The 22,742-nt window shown below is 50.2% G+C and overlaps 1 protein-coding gene across 1 annotated transcript; it reads left to right on the plus strand.

The window, feature by feature from the left end:
- The first annotated feature begins 500 nt into the window (after positions 1 to 500).
- LOC125320976 lies at positions 501 to 21,254 on the plus strand. The gene is made up of 4 exons (XM_048293404.1): positions 501 to 526; positions 1,241 to 1,512; positions 8,843 to 9,109; positions 21,151 to 21,254. Exons 1-4 carry the CDS (start codon positions 501 to 503, stop codon positions 21,252 to 21,254), a joined length of 669 nt encoding a protein of 222 aa, XP_048149361.1.
- The last annotated feature ends 1,488 nt before the right edge of the window (positions 21,255 to 22,742 follow it).

Below are 22,742 nucleotides of genomic sequence, written 5' to 3' on the forward strand. Positions count from 1 at the left end.
AAGTGCGCCTCAGGTGCCCCTCTTCACTGCATTGGAAACAGGTTACTCTGCCCGTCTGGGGACCAGGAGGTGTGCCAGCAGCCTTCGTCCCCTTCTGTCCTTGCACCCCTCTGGTCAGTGCTGCGGCGATAACTTGTCCCTGTTGTTGCAGGACATTCTGCAGCGTTGCAGTAAATGCAGCTGTTTGAGATGACTGTTCTGAACGGGTAGCATGCACAAGCATCTCATCTACTCCTGCTCCCTGGGGCAGCGTGGCAAGAATTGTCTTAGTTTGCCTATTAGCATTTTCAAAGGCAAGTGTTTGGAACATTTGCTCTTGGAGCTCTTCAGAGAGCTCAGTTGCATCCTTCAAGGCTGCTGACAGATGGTCGATGAACTGACCATATGGCTCTGACAGCCCCTGTCGGACTGCTGCATACAGGGGAGACTTCTTCTTTTCAGGTACTGACAACAAGGCTTTGTAGGCAAGAGTCTGTGGCAACTGATGAATGACTACGGTCATGGTCAGCTGTGTCACCGTCGCTCCGTAAGCCCCGCTCCCAGTTAGCATGTCAGCTTGGAAAGCATACAGTGGGTCTTGTGTGTCACCTTGGTGTTTGCTAGCTTCTTCTTGTGCTAGCCGCTTCCATGTTCGCTCCCAGAGCAGGAACTATGAAGGGGTTAACAACAATTGTGTGATGATGATGCAATCATTTGGACACAGGACATCTGCTGTAAAGATTAAACTGCAGAATGCTTCGTGTAGCTTCAGACCGCAAGCCATGCGTGGTGACCGTTTGCTTGGCTTGCTGCAAGAGCTTCCAGTCATGGGGTTCCCACTTTGCAGTGTCCCCTTTTACCTGTACAGGACAGGCAAGGACATTCACTGCGTGCCAATCACCCTTAATGATTGCATCACGGATAACTCCATTCCATCTCCTTCGCAATGGGTCAGTCCTCCCCATCGGGGCTGATGGAAACGACGGCTGCACCTCCCTTCGCGGGAAGGGAGGGGCTGTAGGCACTGTGCCCAATTCTCCCGATGGGAACGTAGGAGTTCTGGTGGCTATCTTGACCGGTGGGGCCACGGGACGCCATGGTGCTGATGGTGTAATATCACAAGCTTTGGACTCCAGCGCATCCTGCCGTGTAGATAAGTCAGCAAGCTTTTTGATTACTTCATGCATCATCTCTCGGTAGTTCTCCTCCTCTTGGGACTGACCCCTGGCAGCCCTGGCTGGCTCTGGCTCTGGCTCTGCAGGCGACGAAACCACAGAGGCTGCTTCGCCGTCAGACGTTGCTCCACTGTCCGGCAGAGGAGTGTGGCACGCCGCCACTTTTGGCCGAGCGCTAGGACCGCTCGTTTGCACCGCCGCTGTCGGCCGGAAGCTAGGACCGCTCATTTCTCCTTCGCCCGCCTGCACACCCCCACCGAGTCGGGCAGCTCTGCTTCCGCCTTTGCAGCCATTTCTCCCTCAGACATCGGAGGGGTAACTTCCTTCCCCACCGCGTCCAGCAACTCCCGCAACGAACGTACGGGTGCTGCTGTGCCCTTAATCGGTCTGCCCGTGGTCAGCCCAAGGAACCGCACAACCCTGGACTCCACCCTGGTCCCCAGCCGCTGCTTTCTAAGACCCCCGTCCGTTTCCTTCCCGGAGCCACCACGCCCTAAAGCTTCAATGGCCGCCACGGCCACTGTCCTTTCTGCTTTCATCTCTGCGAGAGTGCCAGTTACTGCTCTCCAGGTTAAGCTGAGAGCTTTAGCTTCTTTAGCTTCCTTTCCACCCTCAATCGTGGACAGCCACCATTCGTTCCCTACTTCCCACCATGCTTCGGTCGAAAACAAAAGCGAAGTTGTGCTAGTTTGAAAACAAACTAGTGGGAGACATCAAGTCAGAATAACAATTTAATAGGGAAATAAAAAGAGGGGGAAAGAAAAAAAAAAAACAATAAAAGCGGATAACACTGGGTTAAACTGACAGAGTTAGGATACAACCTGGCACCCTGTTAGTCAGGGTGGTGGTGGCAGTCTGGTAGAATGGTGGCTGCAGTCCTCCCGAAGTGGTGATCCTGTAGAAACAAAGGGTCTGCTCCTCCTCAGAAGGTCCAGTGGTGGCTGTGTAGCTCCTGTCCTCTGGAAATCCAGTGGAAAGGCATTGTCTCTGGTGTTCAGTCTCAGCTTATATCCACGATGGGATGCTTGGTTCCTCCCTCTGGGTGGAGCATCTCACAATGGGGTAATGAGTCATGAGGCACAGTGTTGATTAGGCTCATTAACAGAAGATAGTCCGAAGGGAGTTATCTCTGAGTCAGGTGGCAGGACAATGATGGGCAATTAACAGAAAGATAGTCTGGGGGGAGGAGGCAAGGAAACACTGCCCCACCTGGTTTCAACGGCTCCTGAGGATGGTAATAGAATACACTGCAACCCAGGACAGAAGTGTATCTCAATAACCCATGTTCCCGGGCCCACGTAATGAGGGCATTAAGATCTCGGTCTTTCACAATTTCGCCTCTCTTAGAGAGGATACTAGCTAGGAGTCAAGCCCCTGCCTCATAATCCATAGCTTCCCACCTGCGGGTGCTCACTCGGCCGCATGAACTACGGTCTCTGACCACTCGGCTTTGAGGCTTAGCCCCCAGCTTTACTTGGCTTTGGGGCTTATCCTCCAGCCTTTTAATCAGCTTTGAGACTGGGACCCTGGCTTTACTCGGCTTTGAGGCCACCAGCTCTGATCCCCCAGGCTCCAGCACTGATACGATTAATCGGAGTCTTACCGCATTTAACGAACCTGCATGTAGCAAAACTCACTCAGGTCCCTGCCGTTTGGGCGCCAGGTTTAGTGGGGGGGGGGGGGGTCCCGGGCGCAGGAGAACCAGCGAGAGTCACAACATGAACACCGATACGATTTGAGCATCGTGCTCCCGTTTTATTGTTTACTTACACCAACTTATACTTTGCAAAGTTCACACCCCCTTCCCATGAGAAAGTCTCTAAGCAGCGGGGGAGCTGACCAGTGTATACCTTTTCCCAAGGCTGTTCAAGGCTGCTGGCTAGCAGGTGCCTTGCAAGCCTATCTTCAGCCTGAGGCCCTGTCAGGGGTACTTCTGCAACAACCAAGCTCTCCTGGGGTATCATATGCCCCCGTTCCACAAGGAATTCCTCTACAATCGCACTTGTTCTGCGCTCTGTTAACAGCCAGGACATTCAAAGACCAACTGTAGCAGTTCAAGTCATGACTTCTTTGGGTAAGGATCTGGTAAGAGCTTTTGCATCTCCCTCCTCATTTTGTTGAGGAGGCTGAACTCAGAGAGGAAGCACTGGCTGCCAATACTTTGGCAAACTGGAGGTAATCCAACAGTGACTGCTCTACCTTATCCACAGCAGCGTGAATTTCATTGATGTGTTTCTCCATATATCCACAGGACCACCAGTCTGGTGTAATGAAGGCTGTGATTGACAGCTGTCTCCACCATCTGCTCAAGGCAATAAAGCCTCTCTGTAGCAGTGTCTGGACCAAGGATTAGTCTTTTGTCCTGTGCAGTTGATGCTGAATAAGAACAGAAAGTTTTTCGATGTCGTTGAAGATGTGGACATGTTACTCCTTGTGCTTCCTGTGCTGGAGAAAGACAACCTATTCATCCCAGCAGTCATATCCTGTAAGCCTTTATTGTCTTGGAGGACTGGTAGTGGCACATCATCACCACCTTCTGCAATTTGCTGAGTCCTGTCTGCTGTCCTGGGAATGCAATTCTCCTTGGGCTATCATAAACATCTTTTTCAGGTGCAATTTGCTGTCCAAGCAAATGGTTTTGATGGTTCATAAGGATGTCATAAACACTGTGTCGGTGGCATTCCACCTGGCAATAACAGGCTCACAAGAGAAAATCTTTTAAGTTCTTTTCCAGTTGCTTTGGTGGTGGGAGGAGGAGTAGCATATACTTCTTCTGGTCTTACACTGTGGAGATGAAAAATCCTGCAAGTTTTCCCTCAGGGCTGTATCATCTTGGCATGCAGATGGAGGTGCAGCATTGTCCTAGGATACAATAGAAAGTGTAACCAATAGTATGTATTCTACTATCATCTTCACAAGCTGTTAAAGCAATGGTTGTTATCTCCTACCATGACTCATCCCTGATCACTCCCTCAGGGGACTATTTCTGTTTAATGGGCAACCAAGGACCAACCGCATGACTCATAGAATTACATCATCCCATTGTGAGATGCTCTGCCCTGGGGGAGGAGCCAAGCATTCCCACCTGGATATAATCTGGGGTTTGGAAGAGCACGAGCAGCCCTTACCTATGGGACTCCCAGAGGACAAGAGCTACACCACTGGACCTTCAGGTGAAGACCAGACCCTTCTACAGGATCAGCGCTTCAACAGGACCACTTCATCTGGACTGCCAGCACCACCCTGACTAAGAGGGTGTCAGGTTGTGTCCTGACTCTGTCAGTGTTCTTGTACTATTGCATTATTTTAATTTTCCTATTAAATTATAATTCTGACTTGTGATCTCCCACTGGTTTGTTTTCACACTAGTACAGGGAGAAAAAAAGAAAACCTGGCCTGTTGTTCTGGGAGCTGTCAGAGTCAGTGCAGGGGCGTGGCTTGTGCACAGCCTGACCCCAGCAGCTCCTGACAAACCTGAGTGACATCCCATGGCAGGGCAGGTGTGGTGGCTGGGCAGCACAGTTAGGGGACTGGCACTGCAGGTACCACCAGGACTTCGGATGTGCTGACACAGTATCCTCAGTTCTAGGCTGGAGAGAAGTGTGGAGGTGAAATGGGGTCCGGTTCTGGTGGATGCAGCCCTGGGATATCCCCTGCCTCCCAACTCTCTTGGAAACTGTGATGCTGCAGCAAAGTATGCCACAAAAAGGAGTTTAGGTGTGAGACAATTTTATATGTAAGGCATAAAAAAATCCATCTCCTGATAAAGCAATTTCTGCTTTCTATTCCTTGATCCTTTCCAAGATCTTGGCTTTTGTCCCAGAAAGGGCTGTATTTTACAACTGTAGGTTGTAGCCAGCAGAAAGCTATAGCATTACAGAAACTCCAATGTAAGTGTTTACATCCAGCACTTGAGATTAAACTGGCTTTTTGGAAACTACCATGAAAATTGGCCAATAGAGACAAAGTTTTACTCACTTACCTTTTACACATTGATTGAAAATTTTAAAAGAGGAAAACAAAACTAAATGCTACTCTGACATGGATTTAAAAGTTGAAGAAAAACCTGGAAGCTCAGCTTTTCAAATTTCCCAGGTTTTTTCTTTCAGTGCTGAACTGAACTGTCTTTCATCTGTCTGTAGTTAAGGACTACTCCCTTGTGCCATCTCATCAGAGCTGCAGTCTTGGACATTGTGATGCTCAGGCCATGGGGTGCCGAAGCGGGACCAGACCCCACTGGCAGAGGAGTGACACCTGTCAGTCCGTGCCCACCCTTGCTGTGAGTGTCCTCAGCCATCTCCTGAGGGGAGGTGCCTGAGCCTAGGTGTGGGTTTACTCAGGCACGGAGGGGTGGCAGTCAAGGGGAAGGGTGTGCAACCCCCAGTTCTGCGCTCCCATCCCCGCAACAATCCTGATCCTCCTGCTTTCCTCCTTTAATCAGAGGCATCCTGCCATGGGGACCTCCCATCCCAAGCCCAGACTGCCTTGTCTCCCATGTCAGGGTGTGACAAGATGCTCAGACTGTCACCTCTGTCACCTCTCAGTGTCAAGCTGCCTAGGGTTGTTGTAATGCCCCCATCACAGGCAGCTGGGACCCTCATAGGAAAATCCCCAAGCAGCTGAAGCAGAGAGCAGGCAGGTGTGTGTAGGCACAGTGGCTTGGTGGTGGCTGGCATTCTGTGTGTGATAAAGGGCAGGAGAATGAAAAAACTGAACATTTTTGGGTGATAGTCTAAGTGCTGGGAGAGGGGTGATGGAGGGTTCAATCACCCATTGCTTTCCTCCTGTGACAGTGGGGTGTTGCAGCACTGCCAGAGTAGCACTGGATCAGGGCTGCTGTGCCATGGATGGCTCTGAGAAGCTGGAAAAGCACCTTTGCCAAGGCAGCAAGCCTCCACCCTTTCAACTATCCCCTCTTCCCTCCCAAGAAAAATCAGTGTGGGTTTATCAAGCCTGCTGTGTTTGGTAATTCTCTGCATTTATTTTATTTGTCTGTAGTTTCAGGGCTCAGAAAGTGAAGGAGTGCTTTCATTAACGAGCTAGTGATTTCTCATCCATCACTGATACTCTCCCTGTTTGGTCTTTGGGAGGACAAAAACCAGTAAGGAACCCAGAAATCAAAATAGGTGTGGGTGCCCCTCAACGGCAGAGGCAGATCAGTCCTCTCTGGTCTCTCCTTATGAACCACCCCAGACACAAAGTCTGTTTGGGGGGGTCAAGCAAAGGAGGTGACTCAGGGGACACGAGAAGGACTGGCAGCGCTGTGTGAGTCAGCATTCATTTGTCTGCACAGCAGTGCTGCTGCCTGGCTGAGCTCTAAATGCAGAGGGGAGATTTTCTCCTTGGCATCCAATTGTGCCCCTCAGCACCACATCCTGCTTGGCACCTGCCAGTTCCATGTTGTGGCTGGTGCTCCTCCTGCAGCCCCATCCACCACAGGAATAGACACTCCTCAGGATGTCCCAGAATGTGATTTTCAGAGGGATGTGACTGACCCTACAGCTCAGGGCAGTGTTGGTGGAGTGGCTGGAGGGACTGAGCAGCCCAGCCATCATCAGCCTCCCTCTGGTTTGGCAGAGGCTGTCTGGAGCAGAGAGCCTTCTCTTCAATTACTCACATCAGGCTTTTGCCCAAGATCCGAGCTCTGTAAGAGGACTCTCAGAAGGGATTTGCATCCAAGAAGGAGTGCTTCTCTCCACTGGGAACCTAAGCACCATTTACTACAAATAATAATAATAAATCAAGGTAGGAGGAAGCTTATTTATCTGCATGCTGTTAGAAATGTGCCTCCCTTTCAGTGGAATTGGGTGATGCAAGGCCAACAAACATCCTATCAGCATAATATTCTTTTCCTAATCTCATTGAAAACAATTAGCAGATCTCCAGCAATCAAATCAGATGCTGAATTGAAAAACCCTGATGGGATTCTCTTGAAAAATGACAGTGATAATGAATAAAGGATAAGGGACTTTTCACCTTACATCTGCAGCATATTAATAAAGTGGGTCAGCCCCGAGGTGCAGGACTTTTTATACGAAGTAAAATATGTATTGTTACTTTTTCTGCCTTAATCTACTGTTTCTGGAGAGAGGTCTTGGGATGAATATTAATAATATTTGTTTCTTTAGACAGGGCTTTTTATCCACCATCCTTGTACAAGGGAGATCTGATTTATTATCCTCATTCTACAGCTGGAAAGAGAAGGAAAGGAAAACAGCTCACGTGGTGAGTGGGGCTTGAGGAGGAAAGAGCAGATAGTGTCCCCAAATGTGACTCTGTACCTTAGGCACCATGATCTTGGAGAAAGGTCATAATTCCTGGGCTAAACATGGTGTGTTTTACACGTTTAATAACTTACACAGTAGAAATTAAAGCAGCAAAAGAGCAAAGGGTTTGCTTTAGGTAAAAAAGGGTTTACCTAAGTCCCAACGAGTGTTATGAAAGATGAAGACAGCTAGTTAATTAATATCTGGAATCCAGGTAGCCTTTGTCTCTGTACTGTAGAGGATTACATCCAGACACAGTCTCTTCTATAAATTAAAAATTGCCTGAAATTTGTCTTTTCTAATCCCATGCTCATACTGTGTGTACCTCTGTGCTGTCTCCTTTACAAATGTGTTTTCTTTGAAGTCCGACAATCATGCGGTATTACATGTAAGTTAATTCATTTAGGTTAGTCAATAAGGTTTTTCTTTGCCCAAAGAGTTAAGGGATAGCAAAGGCGAAGATATGAATGATTTTTGCTCATTTGGCTGTGATGTGTTTTGCCTGATTCACCCACTCATTCCCACCATCTCTAGGATGAGCTACCCAAGCACTTCAGAGGAACTGTTAGTGAGATTTCTGCTTATTCTCACGAGTCTGTTTTTGCACTATCCTAGATTTAACCCTGACTAGTTTTGTCCTGGCCTGAAGGTGGTGCCTACTTTGGGCTGCCTGTCTCTTGAGGGCGTGGGATGTATGTGAATATTTGTGAAAGCAAAAGCTCCCAACCTCAGCAAGGAAGTCGTTCCTCCTCTCCTTTTCTGATCCATGGTGTCTCCCAGCACTCAAATTGCTACTCGGGAAGAGCTTGAGTGGTGTGACATTTCCTTCTGACACCTGTAATTACTAACTGAAGTTTAGTCAGGTCATCACTGCCTGTTGGTGACAGCAATGCTGCCACAGCTGTATTATGCAGGAGGGCAAATGAGGTGATCATAATTGTTGCTTCAGCTTTTAAAAACCCAGGAATATTTCATGAACACTTTGGCTGGTGTGCTGGTGCACAAAAAATAAAGTATCTGTTATTACTGGGGTAGAGCTGGCCAGAAGTTATCCATCAGAATTGGCTTTTGTAGATAATTATTCAGTCAACAGTACATTTTCTTGGAAAGTGTGTATATTTTTGTCAATATTGTCAACGAAAGATTATGTAAATATACTCCTTTAGAAGCCAAGGTGCCTTGTTGCATCTTTGTCTTTTCATCTCCTCTATTAAATCAACAATATTAGGAATTCTTTTTCAAAGTTGGGTTATACAGGAAACACTGACTTTTCTTCCATTCCAGCTCAGCCCAAAACTGCAAAAGGTCTGAAGGCCTCACTGAGATGCTGATGCACAGGCACCTACAGAGCCAGTCCTTGTGGTTCTTGGAGATCTTTCATGCTACTGATCCATCCTCTTTTCTGCCCTCTTTATTTCACAGTTTTCACATTCCCAAAAGAGTCCCACCTGGGCCACAACACTGTCCGAGACCTGAAGGTCTGGAGTGACATCACCCCACTGAATTTCCACGAAGTGGCAGGAAACAATGCTGACATCCAGACAGACTTCTCCAAGGCAGATCACAATGATGGCTGTCCCTTTGACAGGCCTGGTGGGACAGTGGCACATGCTTTCTTCCCTGGAGACCATCACACAGCAGGGGACACTCATTTTGATGATGATGAATATTGGACCCTCCAATTATCAGGTACGTCAGGGTGGGAGAGCTGCAGCCAAACACAAGGGCTCACAATTTCCCTCTTCTTCGCTGGTGGCTGGAGTAGTTTAGCTTCTGCCACACCTTCAGCCTAGGCTTCAGGATCCTGTCTTCTTCTGATTCCTCTCTCAGCCTTGCTAGCAAAATCAACCCAGGCAGTGTTGAGGACACTTAACACTTTCAGTTCCTGGAAGCCTCAGTGGCGTCTCCACGTTTCTCCTTATCCTGCCAGCAATTGCAGAACTCACCGTCACCCAACCCCAGTCCCCATCTCTTCTGGGACCTGGAAGGTTGCAGGTTGGGTATGTGGCTGCTGGAGCTCCTGGATGGGGACTGCATTCTCTGACTTTGGCAGCTTTTGGGTGGCTTCACTGCCACAGGTCCCAGTTTCCTATTTTTTAAGTATATTATTATCTGACCTACCTGTAAAGGGCTCTGTGTTCTGCTGGGAAGAAGGCCTAGTTTTTTCTTGCCATCTCCTGTCTTCTACCTGAAATCAGGATGGTGCACTGGTTTTGCTCGGCCTGGTTTTTGGTAGCAGGGAGGCCACAGAGGTGGCTCCTGTGAGAAGCTCCTGGAAGTTCCCACCATGTCGAGCAGCGCCAATCCCTGATGGCTCTGAAAGATGGACATGCTGCTGGCCAAAACTGGGCCAATGAGAGAGGTTGGCAACACCTCTGTGATGACATATTTAAGAAGAAAATCAAAACAAAGTCACAAGAGATTTTGGATTCTAGTCAGATGTCTTGGTTTGAAAGACAGGTGTCTGCTAAGGAAGGCAGAAGCCTCCCTTGGAATGACAGATGTAACCCCTTTCCCTCCGAGTTACTATAATTTTGAAATCAAGGGCTTTTAGGCAAAGATGTGGGAAATAGGAATAACAGTTCTTTACTATTATATATATAACCAGTCAAACAAACAGCAATAACTATGGCAGTAACAGCAAACAATCACAAACCCAGTCCCAGCCTTCTCGGCTGTCAGGCCCTTTCCCCTCGGGTGCAGTTCCGCTCGCAGCCGGCAGGGGCGCTGGCGGCTCCCGGTGAGCAGGGCAGGTGCGATGGTTCCCCTGCGGCTGCAGGGGGCGCTACGGAGCAAGCTCGGGGAGCACGCGGCACCGGTGGTCTGGGATCCCGGGGAAGGATGGAACAAAGGCTTCACAAACCCCTGGGCAGCCGATCCCGGTGTCCGGCCGGACTCTCGGGAACAGCGGGCTGGAACGGTAGGCTGGAGCAGCAGGGACGAGCACAAATCCCGGGTGGCAGATGCAATGTATCCAAGCGGGGAACCCCCTGGAGGTCTGGGCAGGCAGCTACAACGGCTACAACGCAGCGAAAAGCTCGAAGCCGCGGCAGGGCAGGCGGCCACAGCCCGGCCTCCAGCGAGGCAGGGAAGGCGGCTTTGGGATCCCGGGGCTTTCCAGCACAAGGAAAAGCAGCCAAACCAAGCAGACTCCTTTCTGTCTGAATGCCCCAACTGCCCTCACCCCCAGGTGAAACAAAAGGAGCAGCCAGGTCTTTTGTCTTTCTTAAACTATTTGTTCCCCTAGCAACATGCATAGGGAAAAATTCCTTTAACAGAAAAAAAACTAGGACTAAACTAAAACCCCAATATTATCCACCCCAAATTTTTCCCATACTAACATGTTACATGAAACTTAACCCTTTGAACCATATACATACATGCATCACCCGAAATACATATATGTATACATGCTGATACTGATACAAGTACAGGGCCATGGGTAGTTCACCCTAAAACAAGGTCCCCTTGAGGTATGCATTGCGTCTCTCCATCCTTTTGCATCACCCACCAGGTGCAACCTGGTCCCTGAGCAAAAACAACCCCACGGATGGGTTTGTCTTTGCTTGAGGCAGAATTAACCCAAACAGTTTTTCCAAGCATACCTCTCATGTGTACCACTGGAAAATTATCCCTGTCTGTTGTTTGTAGGGGTTCGGATTGGGCAGGGCCTGCTCGGCTGGTGGAGCCTCGAGTGTTAACTAACCAGGTGGCTCTTGCTAAATGCACCTCCCAGTTTTTGAAAGTCCCCCCACCCAATGCCTTCAAGGTTGTTTTAAGCAGTCCATTACACCGCTCAACCTTCCCAGCTGCTGGTGCATGGTAAGGGATGTGGTACACCCACTCAATGCCATGTTCTCTAGCCCAGGTGTTTATAAGGCTGTTCTTAAAATGAGTCCCACTGTCAGATTCAATTCTCTCAAGGGTACCATGCCTCCAAAGGACTTGCTTTTCAAGGCCCAGGATGGTGTTCTGGGCAGTAGCATGAGGCACAGGATAGGTCTCGAGCCATCCAGTGGTGGCTTCTACCATTGTGAGCACATAGCGCTTGCCTTGGCGGGTTTGAGGCAGTGTGATGTAATCAATCTGCCAGGCCTCCCCATACTTGTATTTGGACCATCGCCCACCATACCACAGGGGCTTCACCCGCTTGGCCTGCTTGACCACAGCGCATGTCTCACAGTCATGGATAACCTGGGAGATACTGTCCATGGTTAGATCCACCCCTCGGCCTCGTGCCCACTTATAGGTGGCATCTCTGCCCTGATGGCCTGAGGCATCATGGGCCCATCGAGCTAGGAACAGCTCTCCTTTATGTTGCCAATCCAAGTCTATCTGGGACACCTCTATTTTCGCAGCCTGATCTACCTGTTTGTTGTTACGATGTTCTTCGTTAGCCCGGCTCTTGGGGACGTGAGCATCTACATGATGGACCTTCACGGATAGCTTCTCTACCCAAGTGGCAATGTCTTTCCACTCCTCAGCAGCCCAGATTGGTTTTCCTCTGTGCTGCCAGTTTGCCTTATTCCACCTTTCCAGCCACCCCCACAGAGCATTGGCTACCATCCATGAATCAGTGTAGAGGTAGAGCTTTGGCCACTTCTCTCTTTCAGCTATGTCCAGAGCTAATTGAACAGCTTTGAGTTCAGCAAATTGGCTCGATCCACCTTCTCCTTCGGTAGCCTGTGCAACTTGTCGTGTGGGGCTCCATACAGCGGCTTTCCATTTCCGGCTAGCGCCTACAATTCGGCAGGAACCATCAGTGAAGAGGGCGTATTGTCTTTCACTCTCCGGTAGCTCGTTATATGGTGGGGCTTCTTAGGCACGCGTCACCTGCTCCTCCTCTTCTTCAGAAGATAACCCAAAAGTCTCACCTTCTGGCCAGTTCGTAATTATTTCCAAGATCCCAGGGTGACTTGGGTTTCCAATTCAGGTGCGCTGCGTGATGAGGGCGATCTATTTGCTCCAAGTAGCGTCGGTGGCATGATGCGTGGAAGGAACCTTTCCTTTGAACATCCACCCCAGCACTGGTAGTTGGGGTGCCAGGAGGAGTTGTGCCTTAGTGCCAATTACTTCTGAGGCAGCTTGGACTCCTTCATAGGCTGCCAAGATTTCTTTCTCTGTGGGAGTGTAGTTGGCTTCAGACCCTCTGTAGCTTCGGCTCCAGAATCCCAGTGGTCGGCCACGAGTCTCACCAGGCACCTTCTGCCAAAGGCTCCAGGACAGACCATTGTTCCCGGCTGCAGAGTAGAGCACGTTTTTCACCTCTGGTCCTGTCCTGACTGGGCCAAGGGCTACCGCATGAGCGATTTCCTGCTTGATCTGGGTGAAGGCTTGCTGCTGTTCAGGGCCCCAGTGGAAATCGTTCTTCTTGTGGGTAACCAGGTAGAGAGGACTCACGATCTGGCTGTACTCGGGAATGCGCATTCTCCAGAAACCTATGGCACCTAGGAAAGCTTGTGTTTCCTTCTTATTGGTCGGTGGAGACATTGCTGTGATCTTACTGATGACCTCGGTGGGAATCTGACGTCGTCCATCTTGCCACTTTACTCCCAGGAACTGGATCTCTCGGGCAGGTCCCTTGACTTTGTTCTTCTTGATGGCAAAACCAGCTTGCAGGAGAATTTGAATTGTTCTCTCTCCTTTCTCAAACACTTCGGTTGCGGTGTTCCCCCACACAATGATGTCATCAATGTACTGCAGATGTTCTGGAGCCTCACCCTTTTCTAGTGCAGCCTGGATCAGTCCATGGCAGATGGTGGGACTGTGCTTCCACCCCTGGGTCAGTCGGTTCCAGGTGTACTGCACACCCCTCCAGGTGAAAGCAAACTGAGACCTGCACTCTGCTGCCAGAGGGATGGAGAAAAATGCATTAGCAATGTCAATATGGCGTACCACTTTGCTGCTTTGGACTCCAGCTTGTACTGGAGTTCCAACATGTCCGGCACAGCAGCGCTCAATGGTGGAGTCACTTCATTCAAGGCACAATAGTCCACAGTCAATCTCCGTTCCCCGTCAGACTTGCGCACAGGCCAAATGGGGCTGTTGAAGGGTGAGTGGGTCTTGCTGACCACCCCTCGGCTCTCCAGCTCACGGATCATCTTGTGGATGGGGATCACAGCATCTCGATTTGTCCGATACTGCCGGCGGTGCACTGTCGAGGTGGCAATTGGCACTCGTTGCTCTTCCACTTTCTGGCGCCCAACTGCAGAAGGATTCTCAGATAGTCTAGGCAGGGTGTTCAATTGCCTAATGCCCTCTGCCTCCACAGCAGCAATCCCAAATGCCCACCTGAGTCCTTTCGGGTCTTCATAATAGCCATTCCGGAGGAAGTCTATGCCCAGAATACATGGGGCCTCTGGGCCAGTCACAATCGGATGCTTTTGCCACTCCTTCCCAGTCAGGCTCACCTCAGCTTCCAAAAGGGTCAACTGCTGCGATCCCCCGGTCACCCCAGCGATGGATACAGGTTCTGCCCCCACATGTCCCGATGGCATTAAAGTACACTGTGCCCCAGTATCAACCAATGGATCATATTTTTGTGGCTCTGATGTGCCAGGCCATCGGATCCACACCATCCAGAAAACTCGGTTCTCCCGTGCTTCTCCCTGGCTAGAGGCAGGGCCCCTCTAGCCCTGGTTATCATTCTTTCCCTGGGCATACCTGCTCGAGGTACCTTCAAGGGGATCCGACATATCATCCTCCCTTCTGTAAAACCTGGCAGCTCGGTCACGGGAGGCTGAGGCTACCTTCACCTTAGCGGAACCCCCTCGGTTAGTGCCTCCCTCCTTGAGTTCACGCACCCACACTGCCAGGACAGAGGTGGGTTTCCCATCCCACCTTCTCATGTCTTCCCCATGCTCGCACAGAAAAAAACACAGCTCAGCTCGTGGGGTGTACCCTCTCTCTCTAGCAGGGGGACGACGGGCTCTGACTTGGGGGCCTGTGACTCGCACTGGTGCTACACTGACCTTCCTCATCTCCTCCCTCATCTCCTCCCTCATTTCCTTCCTCATCTCCTTCATCTTCTCTTTGAGGTCCTGGACCACAGCAGAGACATGAGCTTTCAGCGGGCCATTGACCATACTGTCATAATTCCTGAGCTTGTTGGCAACAGAGCCCACTGTTTCTCTGTTATTGTCAGCATCAATTGTTGCAATGAAGGTGGTATATTTCTGTGGCCCTAGCTTTGCCAGGTTCCACATCATGCATCCTGTGCACCTGACCTTATCAGGGTCATTATCATGCTGTCCATCCCTGCCAAAGAGTACTGCCTCCTCTAATACTGCCACCTCTCTTAGCTGCTGGATCCCTTCCTCGAGTGTCTTCTACTGCATTCTATGATGGTACTCCTGCATTCTGTCTTTGTGAACAAACCTTTCTCTCACACTCGTTAAGAGCCACTCCCAGAGAGAAAGGGGCCCTGGCTCCCTCACAAATATCTGGCCCACACCCAGGTCCTGGGTCAATGATCCCGGATACTTTGCCTCACCACTATCCAGTTGCACACTTGTGCCCATAAGGTCCCAAACCTGAAGTAATCAGGTTGTATAAGGCTCACGCCCCCTTCGCACAATGTCTTTTCGCATACCACGGAGACTGCCGTACAACAGGGACTCAGTGATGATTTCTGGCTCTGGTTCTCCTCCTGGTTGTGAGGGCCCTGGTTCCCCATCATCATTAACTGGTCGTACTGATTTGGTCTTACACTTCCTCCTTTGCACAGGGGCGACTGCTGCTGGCTGTGGTTGTCCTTGTGATTCAGCTGGAGCCTGAACAGTTGTAACATCCATGGGTTCCACTGCTGCACCATCGGACTCACCCTCTTCGGGGCAGGGAGAGGGTTTTTCACTAGCTGAGGAGGTGATATGCCAAGGAGCACTTGGCATATCTCCTGGCACACCTGGCCCATCTCCTGGCATATCTTCTGGCACATCTCCTGCATCCCCTTCACCAGTACCCCCACCCAGTTCGGGTAGTCCATTTCTGAGGTGGGCTGTTGGGCAGTGTCAGGCTGCGGGGCAGGGTCAGGCTGTGGGGCAGGATCTCTAGTGTCTGAGGCTGTGTCAGGCTCTGGGGCTGGATCAGGCTCTGGGGTAGGATCTCTAGTGTCTGAGGCTGTGTCAGGCTCTGGGGCTGGATCAGGCTCTGGGGTAGCATCTCTAGTCTCTGGGGCCGGTGTCTGGGTAGCTATTCAAGCCAATCTCAACTTATCCCTGAGTGCTAAATAGAGTAGGCCTATCAGCACCAGTTGGTTAGTACCCAGAGGGAATCTAAACCCTTCAAAAATCGGTGGGGTGGGCCCAAAGAACTGGTTGAGGGGTTGGGAGAAAACTTCCCCTGGTGTCATTTCCTCACAGAAGGTACCATTGTTAACATAACCCCAAAAACATGTGCTCAGTGTGTGATAGCCCTTTATCCATGTACCCACATTCCAGAGGAAGTTTAAAACCCATTAATTCCTCACCTTATCGACCCATAGTGCAAACTGGGTAACAGCAACGGTAGCCTTAGTCAGAGGACCCATGTTTAGGTAAGGAGCTGCAAAGGGGAAGAATATAGCCACGGCCACATGCCACCTGAACCAGGGTAAACTAGACCACATCGTGCTGCCTAACAAGGTTCCCATATCCAGCACACAAAATTAAGTTATCCAGGAACTGTTATTCCTTTTTCATCTCTGTCTCTTAATGCCCTCAGGCCCCACATTGGGTGCCAAGATCTGTCTTGGTTTGAGAGACAGGTGTCTGCTAAGGAAGGCAGAAGCCTCCCTTGGAATGACAGATGTAACCCCTTTCCCTCCGAGTTACTATAATTTTGAAATCAAGGGCTTTTAGGCAAAGATGTGGGAAATAGGAATAACAGTTCTTTACTATTATATATATAACCAGTCAAACAAACAGCAATAACTATGGCAGTAACAGCAAACAATCACAAACCCAGTCCCAGCCTTCTCGGCTGTCAGGCCCTTTCCCCTCGGGTGCAGTTCCGCTCGCAGCCGGCAGGGGCGCTGGCGGCTCCCGGTGAGCAGGGCAGGTGCGATGGTTCCCCTGCGGCTGCAGGGGGCGCTCCGGAGCGAGCTCGGGGAGCACGCGGCACTGGGGGCCTGGGATCCCGGGGAAGGATGGAACAAAGGCTTTACAAACCCCTGGGCAGCTGGCCCTGGTGTCCAGGCGGACCCTTGGGAACGGCAGGCTGGAACGGCAGGCTGGAACGGCAGGGACGAGCACAAATCCCAGGTGGCAGACGCGATGTGTCCAAGCCGGGAACCCCCTGGAGGTCTGGGCAGGCAGCTACAACGGCTACAACGCAGCGAAAAGCTCGAAGCTGCGGCAGGGCAGGGCGGCCACAGCCCGGCCTCCAGCGAGGCAGGGAAGGCGGCTTTGGGATCCCGGGGCTTTCCAGCACAAGGAAAAGCAGCCAAACCAAGCAGACTCCTTTCTGTCTGAATGCCCCAACTGCCCACACCCCCAGGTGAAACAAAAGGAGCAGCCAGGTCTTTTGTCTTTCTTAAGCACCTAGCTATTTGTTCCCCTAGCAACATGCATAGGGAAAAATTCCTTTAACAGAAAAAAAACTAGGACTAAACTAAAACCCCAACATCAGAGAAGAGGAGGAGGTGAGAACATGTGAGGGAAAACAACATGGTGAGATCAAGGTCAGTGAAGAAGGAGGGGGAGGAGGTGCTCCAGGTGCCAAAGGCGAGGTTCCTCTGCAGGCCGTGGTGAAGACCATGGGGAAGCAGCTGTGCCCCTGCAGCCCATGGGTCCACAGGGGATGCAGAGATCCACCCACAGCCCATGGGAGAGGTGCTCACACTGGGCTGGGTGGGTGCTTGGAGGAGGCTCTGATGCAGTGGAAGACCCGGTGCAGAGAGAGGGCCCTTGATTCCAGGCTGGAGCAGCCTGTCCTTGGAGGGCTGCACCCTGTGGAAAGAGACCCATGGCGCAGCAGTCTTGGGAGGACTGTGTGCCCGTGGGAGGGACTCACACTGCAGTGGGTGTGGTAGGACTGCTGCTCGTGAGAGTGGACCCACGTCGGAGAGGTTCATGGAGAACTGTCTCCCGTGGGAGGGAGCCCACGGTACCACAGGGAAAGGACTCCTCTCCTGGAGCAGTAGAAGAAAATTGCGGTGATGGACTGACCACAAATCCCCATGCCCAGTCTCCCTGCGCTGTCGGTGGGAAGGAGGGAGGGGCTGGGGGGGGAAAAGGTGTTTTTAAGGGCGTATTTTATTTCTCATTATCCTCCTCTGATTCTGTTAGCAATAAATTCACTTTGTAACTTTCAAGTTAAGACTGTTTTGCCCTTGAAGTGTTTTCTCCTGGTGCTTATCTCAACTCATGAAGCCTTTGTGGTTTTTTCTTTCTTTCTCTCCTCTGCCCAGCTGTGGCAGGGGAGGGTGAGCAAGTGGCTCTCATGGGTGCCTGGCATTGGGCCAGTGTCAAACCACGACAGATGGTTCTAAGTTGCAGTTCTGTTCTTTTTTATCTTAATCTCATCTAGATAAAGCAGAGTTTTAATAAGCAGAGGGAGTATCAGAAGTGAGTGTTCCTCAGCTGCAAAACCATCAGTGGGCATCAGGTCCTCAGCCTTTGTGTCAGGCGTGTTTTGACAGAATGTCTTCTCTGCAGCTACCAGCTGCTAATTTACCTGTCGTGCCATCTCCTCCACCAGCCTCCTAGGGGGATCCTGCTACCTCAGCTTAATGACTTTGTTTAAACCTAACTGTCTTCTCTGAAACAAGCTAATACCTTCTTCCTGCCCACCGGTTGACCTCCATCCATCCCCCTGAGTGTTTATGGGCAGGAGTGTTCACCAGGGGTGCTGAAGGAGGTCTTGAGGTGAAGGTTAAAGGTCTGGACAGGCTGATCCTTCAGGATTATACCTGCTCCTTGTTTCATGCTGCTGTGCAGCCCCAACTGATGTCTCTTATCAGGAAGGAAAAAAAAAAGCAGCAGTTTTGATCTGCAGACATACAGGCCAGAGGCAAGTGCTGTGGTCCGTAGCTTGCCATAGCGGATGTGTTAGTGATGGAGTCAGTTTTGCAGCTGGTGGTTGGAAATGCTCATTGTGAAACAAACTCGTGTGAAGGAGTGAGCTCAGGGCTGGCATTCCCACAGGGAGTGTCCCTCCAAGCACCACTGAAGGATGAGGGGATGAGCCTGACAGCGAAAAGCTGCCCTCTGTTTTGAAGATCTTGAAGCTATCTGATCTTCATCTTTTATTTATTTTGTTCTCCCTACCAATTCAAAAACAACAACTTGGTAGGTGATATAAAAATATCCCCAAGATTGTCAGACCGGCATTAAAATGTCAGCGAGTATGCGCCTTGTTCTCTCTCGCCGGGGAAAAAAGCACAGGTTATAAAAATCTTGGCTGGTTACAGACACTGTAAATAATAGTCATGAAGGAAAAGGCAAAATTCAGCAAAGGATATCTCCCTGCTTCAACACTCCAAGCCTGGTGAGAAGCACTAAGGACTGTGCAGGATCTCACTTTTTTTTGTGCAAAAATGTAGCCATCTCAGATGGCAGAGAAGCCATCTCCTTCATCTCCAACCATTCCCAGGGAATGTGACAGTCCCCTGAGCTCCACAGGGACCTTTGCAACCTCACTGCCTCTTTATTACAATACTTCACATCATGATCTTTATAACAACCACACTTAAAATCATTGCTGCCCTCTGGTACTGCTCTGCAGGACATTGCTGCGCAGAGAGGGGCAGAAATTGCACAGACATGTGGCCCAGCCTGTCTGGAGCTGGGTGGTGGGAATGCACCAAGCAGGCTCAGTCCCATACAGCTCCTGGGAGCAGCTCCTCCTTTGCTTTGGTAGCAGTGGTGTATGTTTGGAAGTGAACATTAACCCCTTACATGAGTGTCTCAGGCTCTGGAGAGGATAGGACGGGTCTGTGTGTGGGTGTGGTGTGAGGCACTGGGAGTTGGATTTCAAATAAGGAAATCTGGGGAAAGAGAATATGGTAGAGAGAGCCCAGACTGAAGGAAAAAAGTCATCAAAGGAAGTACTGACGTTCAACAACGTCTCCCTGATGCCCATTGTGGTGTGTGAGGATCAAAGTGTTTGTCCAAGGGAGCAGACACCAGAGCTGCAGCCCTGCCAGCACAAGGTGTGTAACAGGAGAAGATGGTAAATCCTCTAAAAACAAGCTGGACACAGTCACCTACCCATGTCAGGGCAGCAGTGAGATGAGCAGGTTGGTGGTCGATGAGCAGATGAACATTCCTGCGTTTGTGTGCATACAGGAAGGCTGACAGATGAATTTGGCCAGGGCAGCAGCGTGCGAGGCCAGGCAGGGAAAGCCCCGCAGAGCGCCGTGGCCAGGTGGGCACTGCCGGCGCTCCCTGGCTCCTTGACACATGGCTTGGGTCATTGTCACAATGTGACGAGCTCCTGGCTGGTGGCTGCAAAAAGCTGGTATTCTGGGCAATGCAAAGGCTGTATCAGTGTACTAGTTTGAAAACAAACCAGTGGGAGGCACCAAGTCAGAATAACAATTTAATGGAAATTAAAGAAAAGGGGAAAAAAAAAAGGTAAAAGAAAACACTGTCAAACTGACAGAGTCAAGGTACAACCTGACACCCTGTTAGGCAGGGTGGTGGTAGCAGTCTGGTAGAATGGTGGCTGCAGTCCTCTGAAGCGGTGATCCTGTAGTAAAACAGTCTGCTCTTCCTCAGGAAGTCCAGTGGTGGCTGTGGAGCTCCTGTCCTCTGGAAATCCAGTGGGAAGCCGGTGTCTCTGGTGTTCAGCCTCAGATTATATCCACGATGGGATGCTTGGTTCCTCCCTCTGGGTGGAGCATCTCACAATGGGGTAACGAGTCATGAGGCAAAGTGTTGATTAGGCTCATTAACAGAAGATAGTCCGGAGGGAGTTATCTCTGAGTCAGGTGGCAGGACAATGATGGGCAATTAACAGAAAGATAGTCTGGGGGGAGGAGGCAAGGAAACACTGCCCCACCTGATTTCAACAGCTGATGGGGATGGTAATAGAATACACTGCAACCCAGGACAGTCAGCAGCTGCAGCAGACATGAGATGCAGAGTGACTGCTCTGGCCCAGCTTCTGCAGTGCCTGTCAGCAGATGGTTGTGATGTGGTTGCTGTTTCAGCCTTTTGTCCAGCTTTTTCTCAGGTGCCAACAGTGATCTGGAAATGAGAAGGGTGATACCCAGGCTGGTGTGGGCTGAAGTCTGGCTTGCTTTCCATTTTCATATGATACACTCCAGTCTCCAACTGGAAAAAAATGTCTTTTTCATACTTTACCTATTCCAAAGCTCTTCTTTCGTGTTTATCCAACATAAACCTACACTTCCACTTACAGCCCTTGCAGCCCACCCAAATCCCCCAATTACTATCAGCACTTAGTGACTTTTATTTTAGTTTTGTCCCTATCTCCAGATGCTCATGGGATGGACCTATTTGCTGTAGCTGTCCATGAGTTTGGCCATGCCATTGGCTTGACCCACATCTCTGCCATAGAGTCTATCATGAGACCCTACTACCAAGGTCCAGTGAGGGATCCTCTGAAGTATAACCTGCCGTACGAAGACAAAGTCTGGATCTGGCAACTCTGTGGTCAGTTTGTGTCCCTCATATGGCTACAGCCTGTTCCTGCCATGGCAGGACACACTGGAACAGCTGTTTTCTGGGGTGAGTTGAGCTGGTGGGGGTGATGGTGTTCCCCATTACTGCTTCTTTTCTACACAGGAGTCAGGGAATCTGTGTCCCCCACAGCCAAGCCTGAAGTAAGTGAAACTGATGACCATCCAATCCTGCCAGAGCTACCAGAGAACCACTCCACTGTCCTGTAAGTCAAATTTCTTCCTTTCCGGCAAAGGACGTGTAGTAGTGAAGCTCTACTTCATCAGTATCTTGCCTGCTCACTCTGGCTTTGATATTTCTCTCTGGACCTCTGGATATTTTGCTAAGACTCAAATTTTTTACTCATATTAGTTGAAATTTGTCACCATCACTCTTAGGTAAATTCATCCTTGCTGGAATTTTAATCAAACTTCCTCACTAGTATCCTGAATTGCACAGGCATAACTTACTTAAATCATTCCCCAGTGAGCAACTCCCTAATGTACCTGAGGGGGTGAATATTGGAACAAGTGGACTGATAGCCTGACTCCAACGCAGGTTAGCATTGGCAAAGGGCTGCTTACGCTGAGTGTCATCAAGCAACCAGCATGGCCTCATTAAGGGAAGTGCTGGATATCGCTCATTAATGAATGTTGACCAGGACAGCAGGACAGTTGAGAGAAGAAGGGACACTGAACAAAAAGGCAGGAGGTGATGGTCACACACATTTTTGCCAGACACCAGGAGCGCCCCAAGTAAGAGCGGCAGAGATGGAGCAGGTCACCTTCACCTCATGCTCCTTTTGTTTGAACATGCTGAATGCCATTAGTTACATTTCTCCGTGTGTAGCTTCTAGTGGCACTTGTTCACCAGGCTCCTTATGGCCATGTTTGGATGTAGAAATATGAGAGCCTTTCTCCCTTCTGTTGTGGGAGGCCACCATCTCACAACAGCAGCAGGAGCAGCAGGAAACTTGCTCCTCCTCAGTCATCATTTTTCATGTGGGCTTTGTGGCTCTCTCAGTCCTTCATATTCTGTGCCTTCCCCACCACCTTGTTAAAGCAGCCTAGTATCTCAGCTACCACTTGCCAGATGGCTTTCACCGGGTATCTTTCACCAGGTATCTGTAAGAGACAGTCTGAAGATCCGTCATCTGCCTCACAATCATCGCCAAGGACAGAGACTGAACACAGGAGTCCTGGCCTGGCTGAGGTGGGATGTCTGCCAAGTGTTGCCTGCAGGTGTGCCCACTGGGAACTGGTACGCATTCCTGAGGAAAATTAGTGCAGGTCACAATGGACTGTGCTGTTCTTGCTGCCCAGGCGGGAAGGACTGCGCTGAAGCGGAAAGGAATGACCTGTCCTGTACACCTGTCCTGTACACCTGTCCTGTCCACCTGTCCTGTACACCCATAACAACGGTTGTAGATTTCCCCCACCTCTTGGCCAGTTGCCCCTCATTTCTAAAAAGGGTTATAAAGGGACTTTCTGAAATAACTGAGATGAGATCTCCCCATGGAAAGAAGACGAATCTATTGGCAGCAGACCATGAGGACTTCGTCTCATCCGTTGGTAGCTATTCCCCCCCCTTTCTTCCTCTCTACTGTTTTACTTTGTTTTCTTTATCTCTCTCTCTCTCTTTCTCTCCTCTATCGCATTATCGTGTTGTGGGCACTTAATAAAGGTGCACTGTTTTGATTAAAACTGAAATCCTTTGTG

The sequence above is a fragment of the Corvus hawaiiensis genome, unplaced genomic scaffold, assembly GCF_020740725.1.
Source record: "Corvus hawaiiensis isolate bCorHaw1 unplaced genomic scaffold, bCorHaw1.pri.cur scaffold_32_ctg1, whole genome shotgun sequence".
Classification (NCBI taxonomy): Eukaryota; Metazoa; Chordata; class Aves; order Passeriformes; family Corvidae; genus Corvus; species Corvus hawaiiensis.

Excerpts from the sequence above, each read along its gene's own strand:
- LOC125320976 (XM_048293404.1), top strand. The coding sequence starts at position 501 with ATGGTCAGCTGTGTCACCGTCGCTCC. Across the intron at positions 1,513-8,842 it reads CAGCAACTCCCGCAACGAAC|TTTTCACATTCCCAAAAGAG; the intron begins GTACGGGTGCTG and ends TTTATTTCACAG. Across the intron at positions 9,110-21,150 it reads TTGGACCCTCCAATTATCAG|GAGTCAGGGAATCTGTGTCC; the intron begins GTACGTCAGGGT and ends TTTTCTACACAG.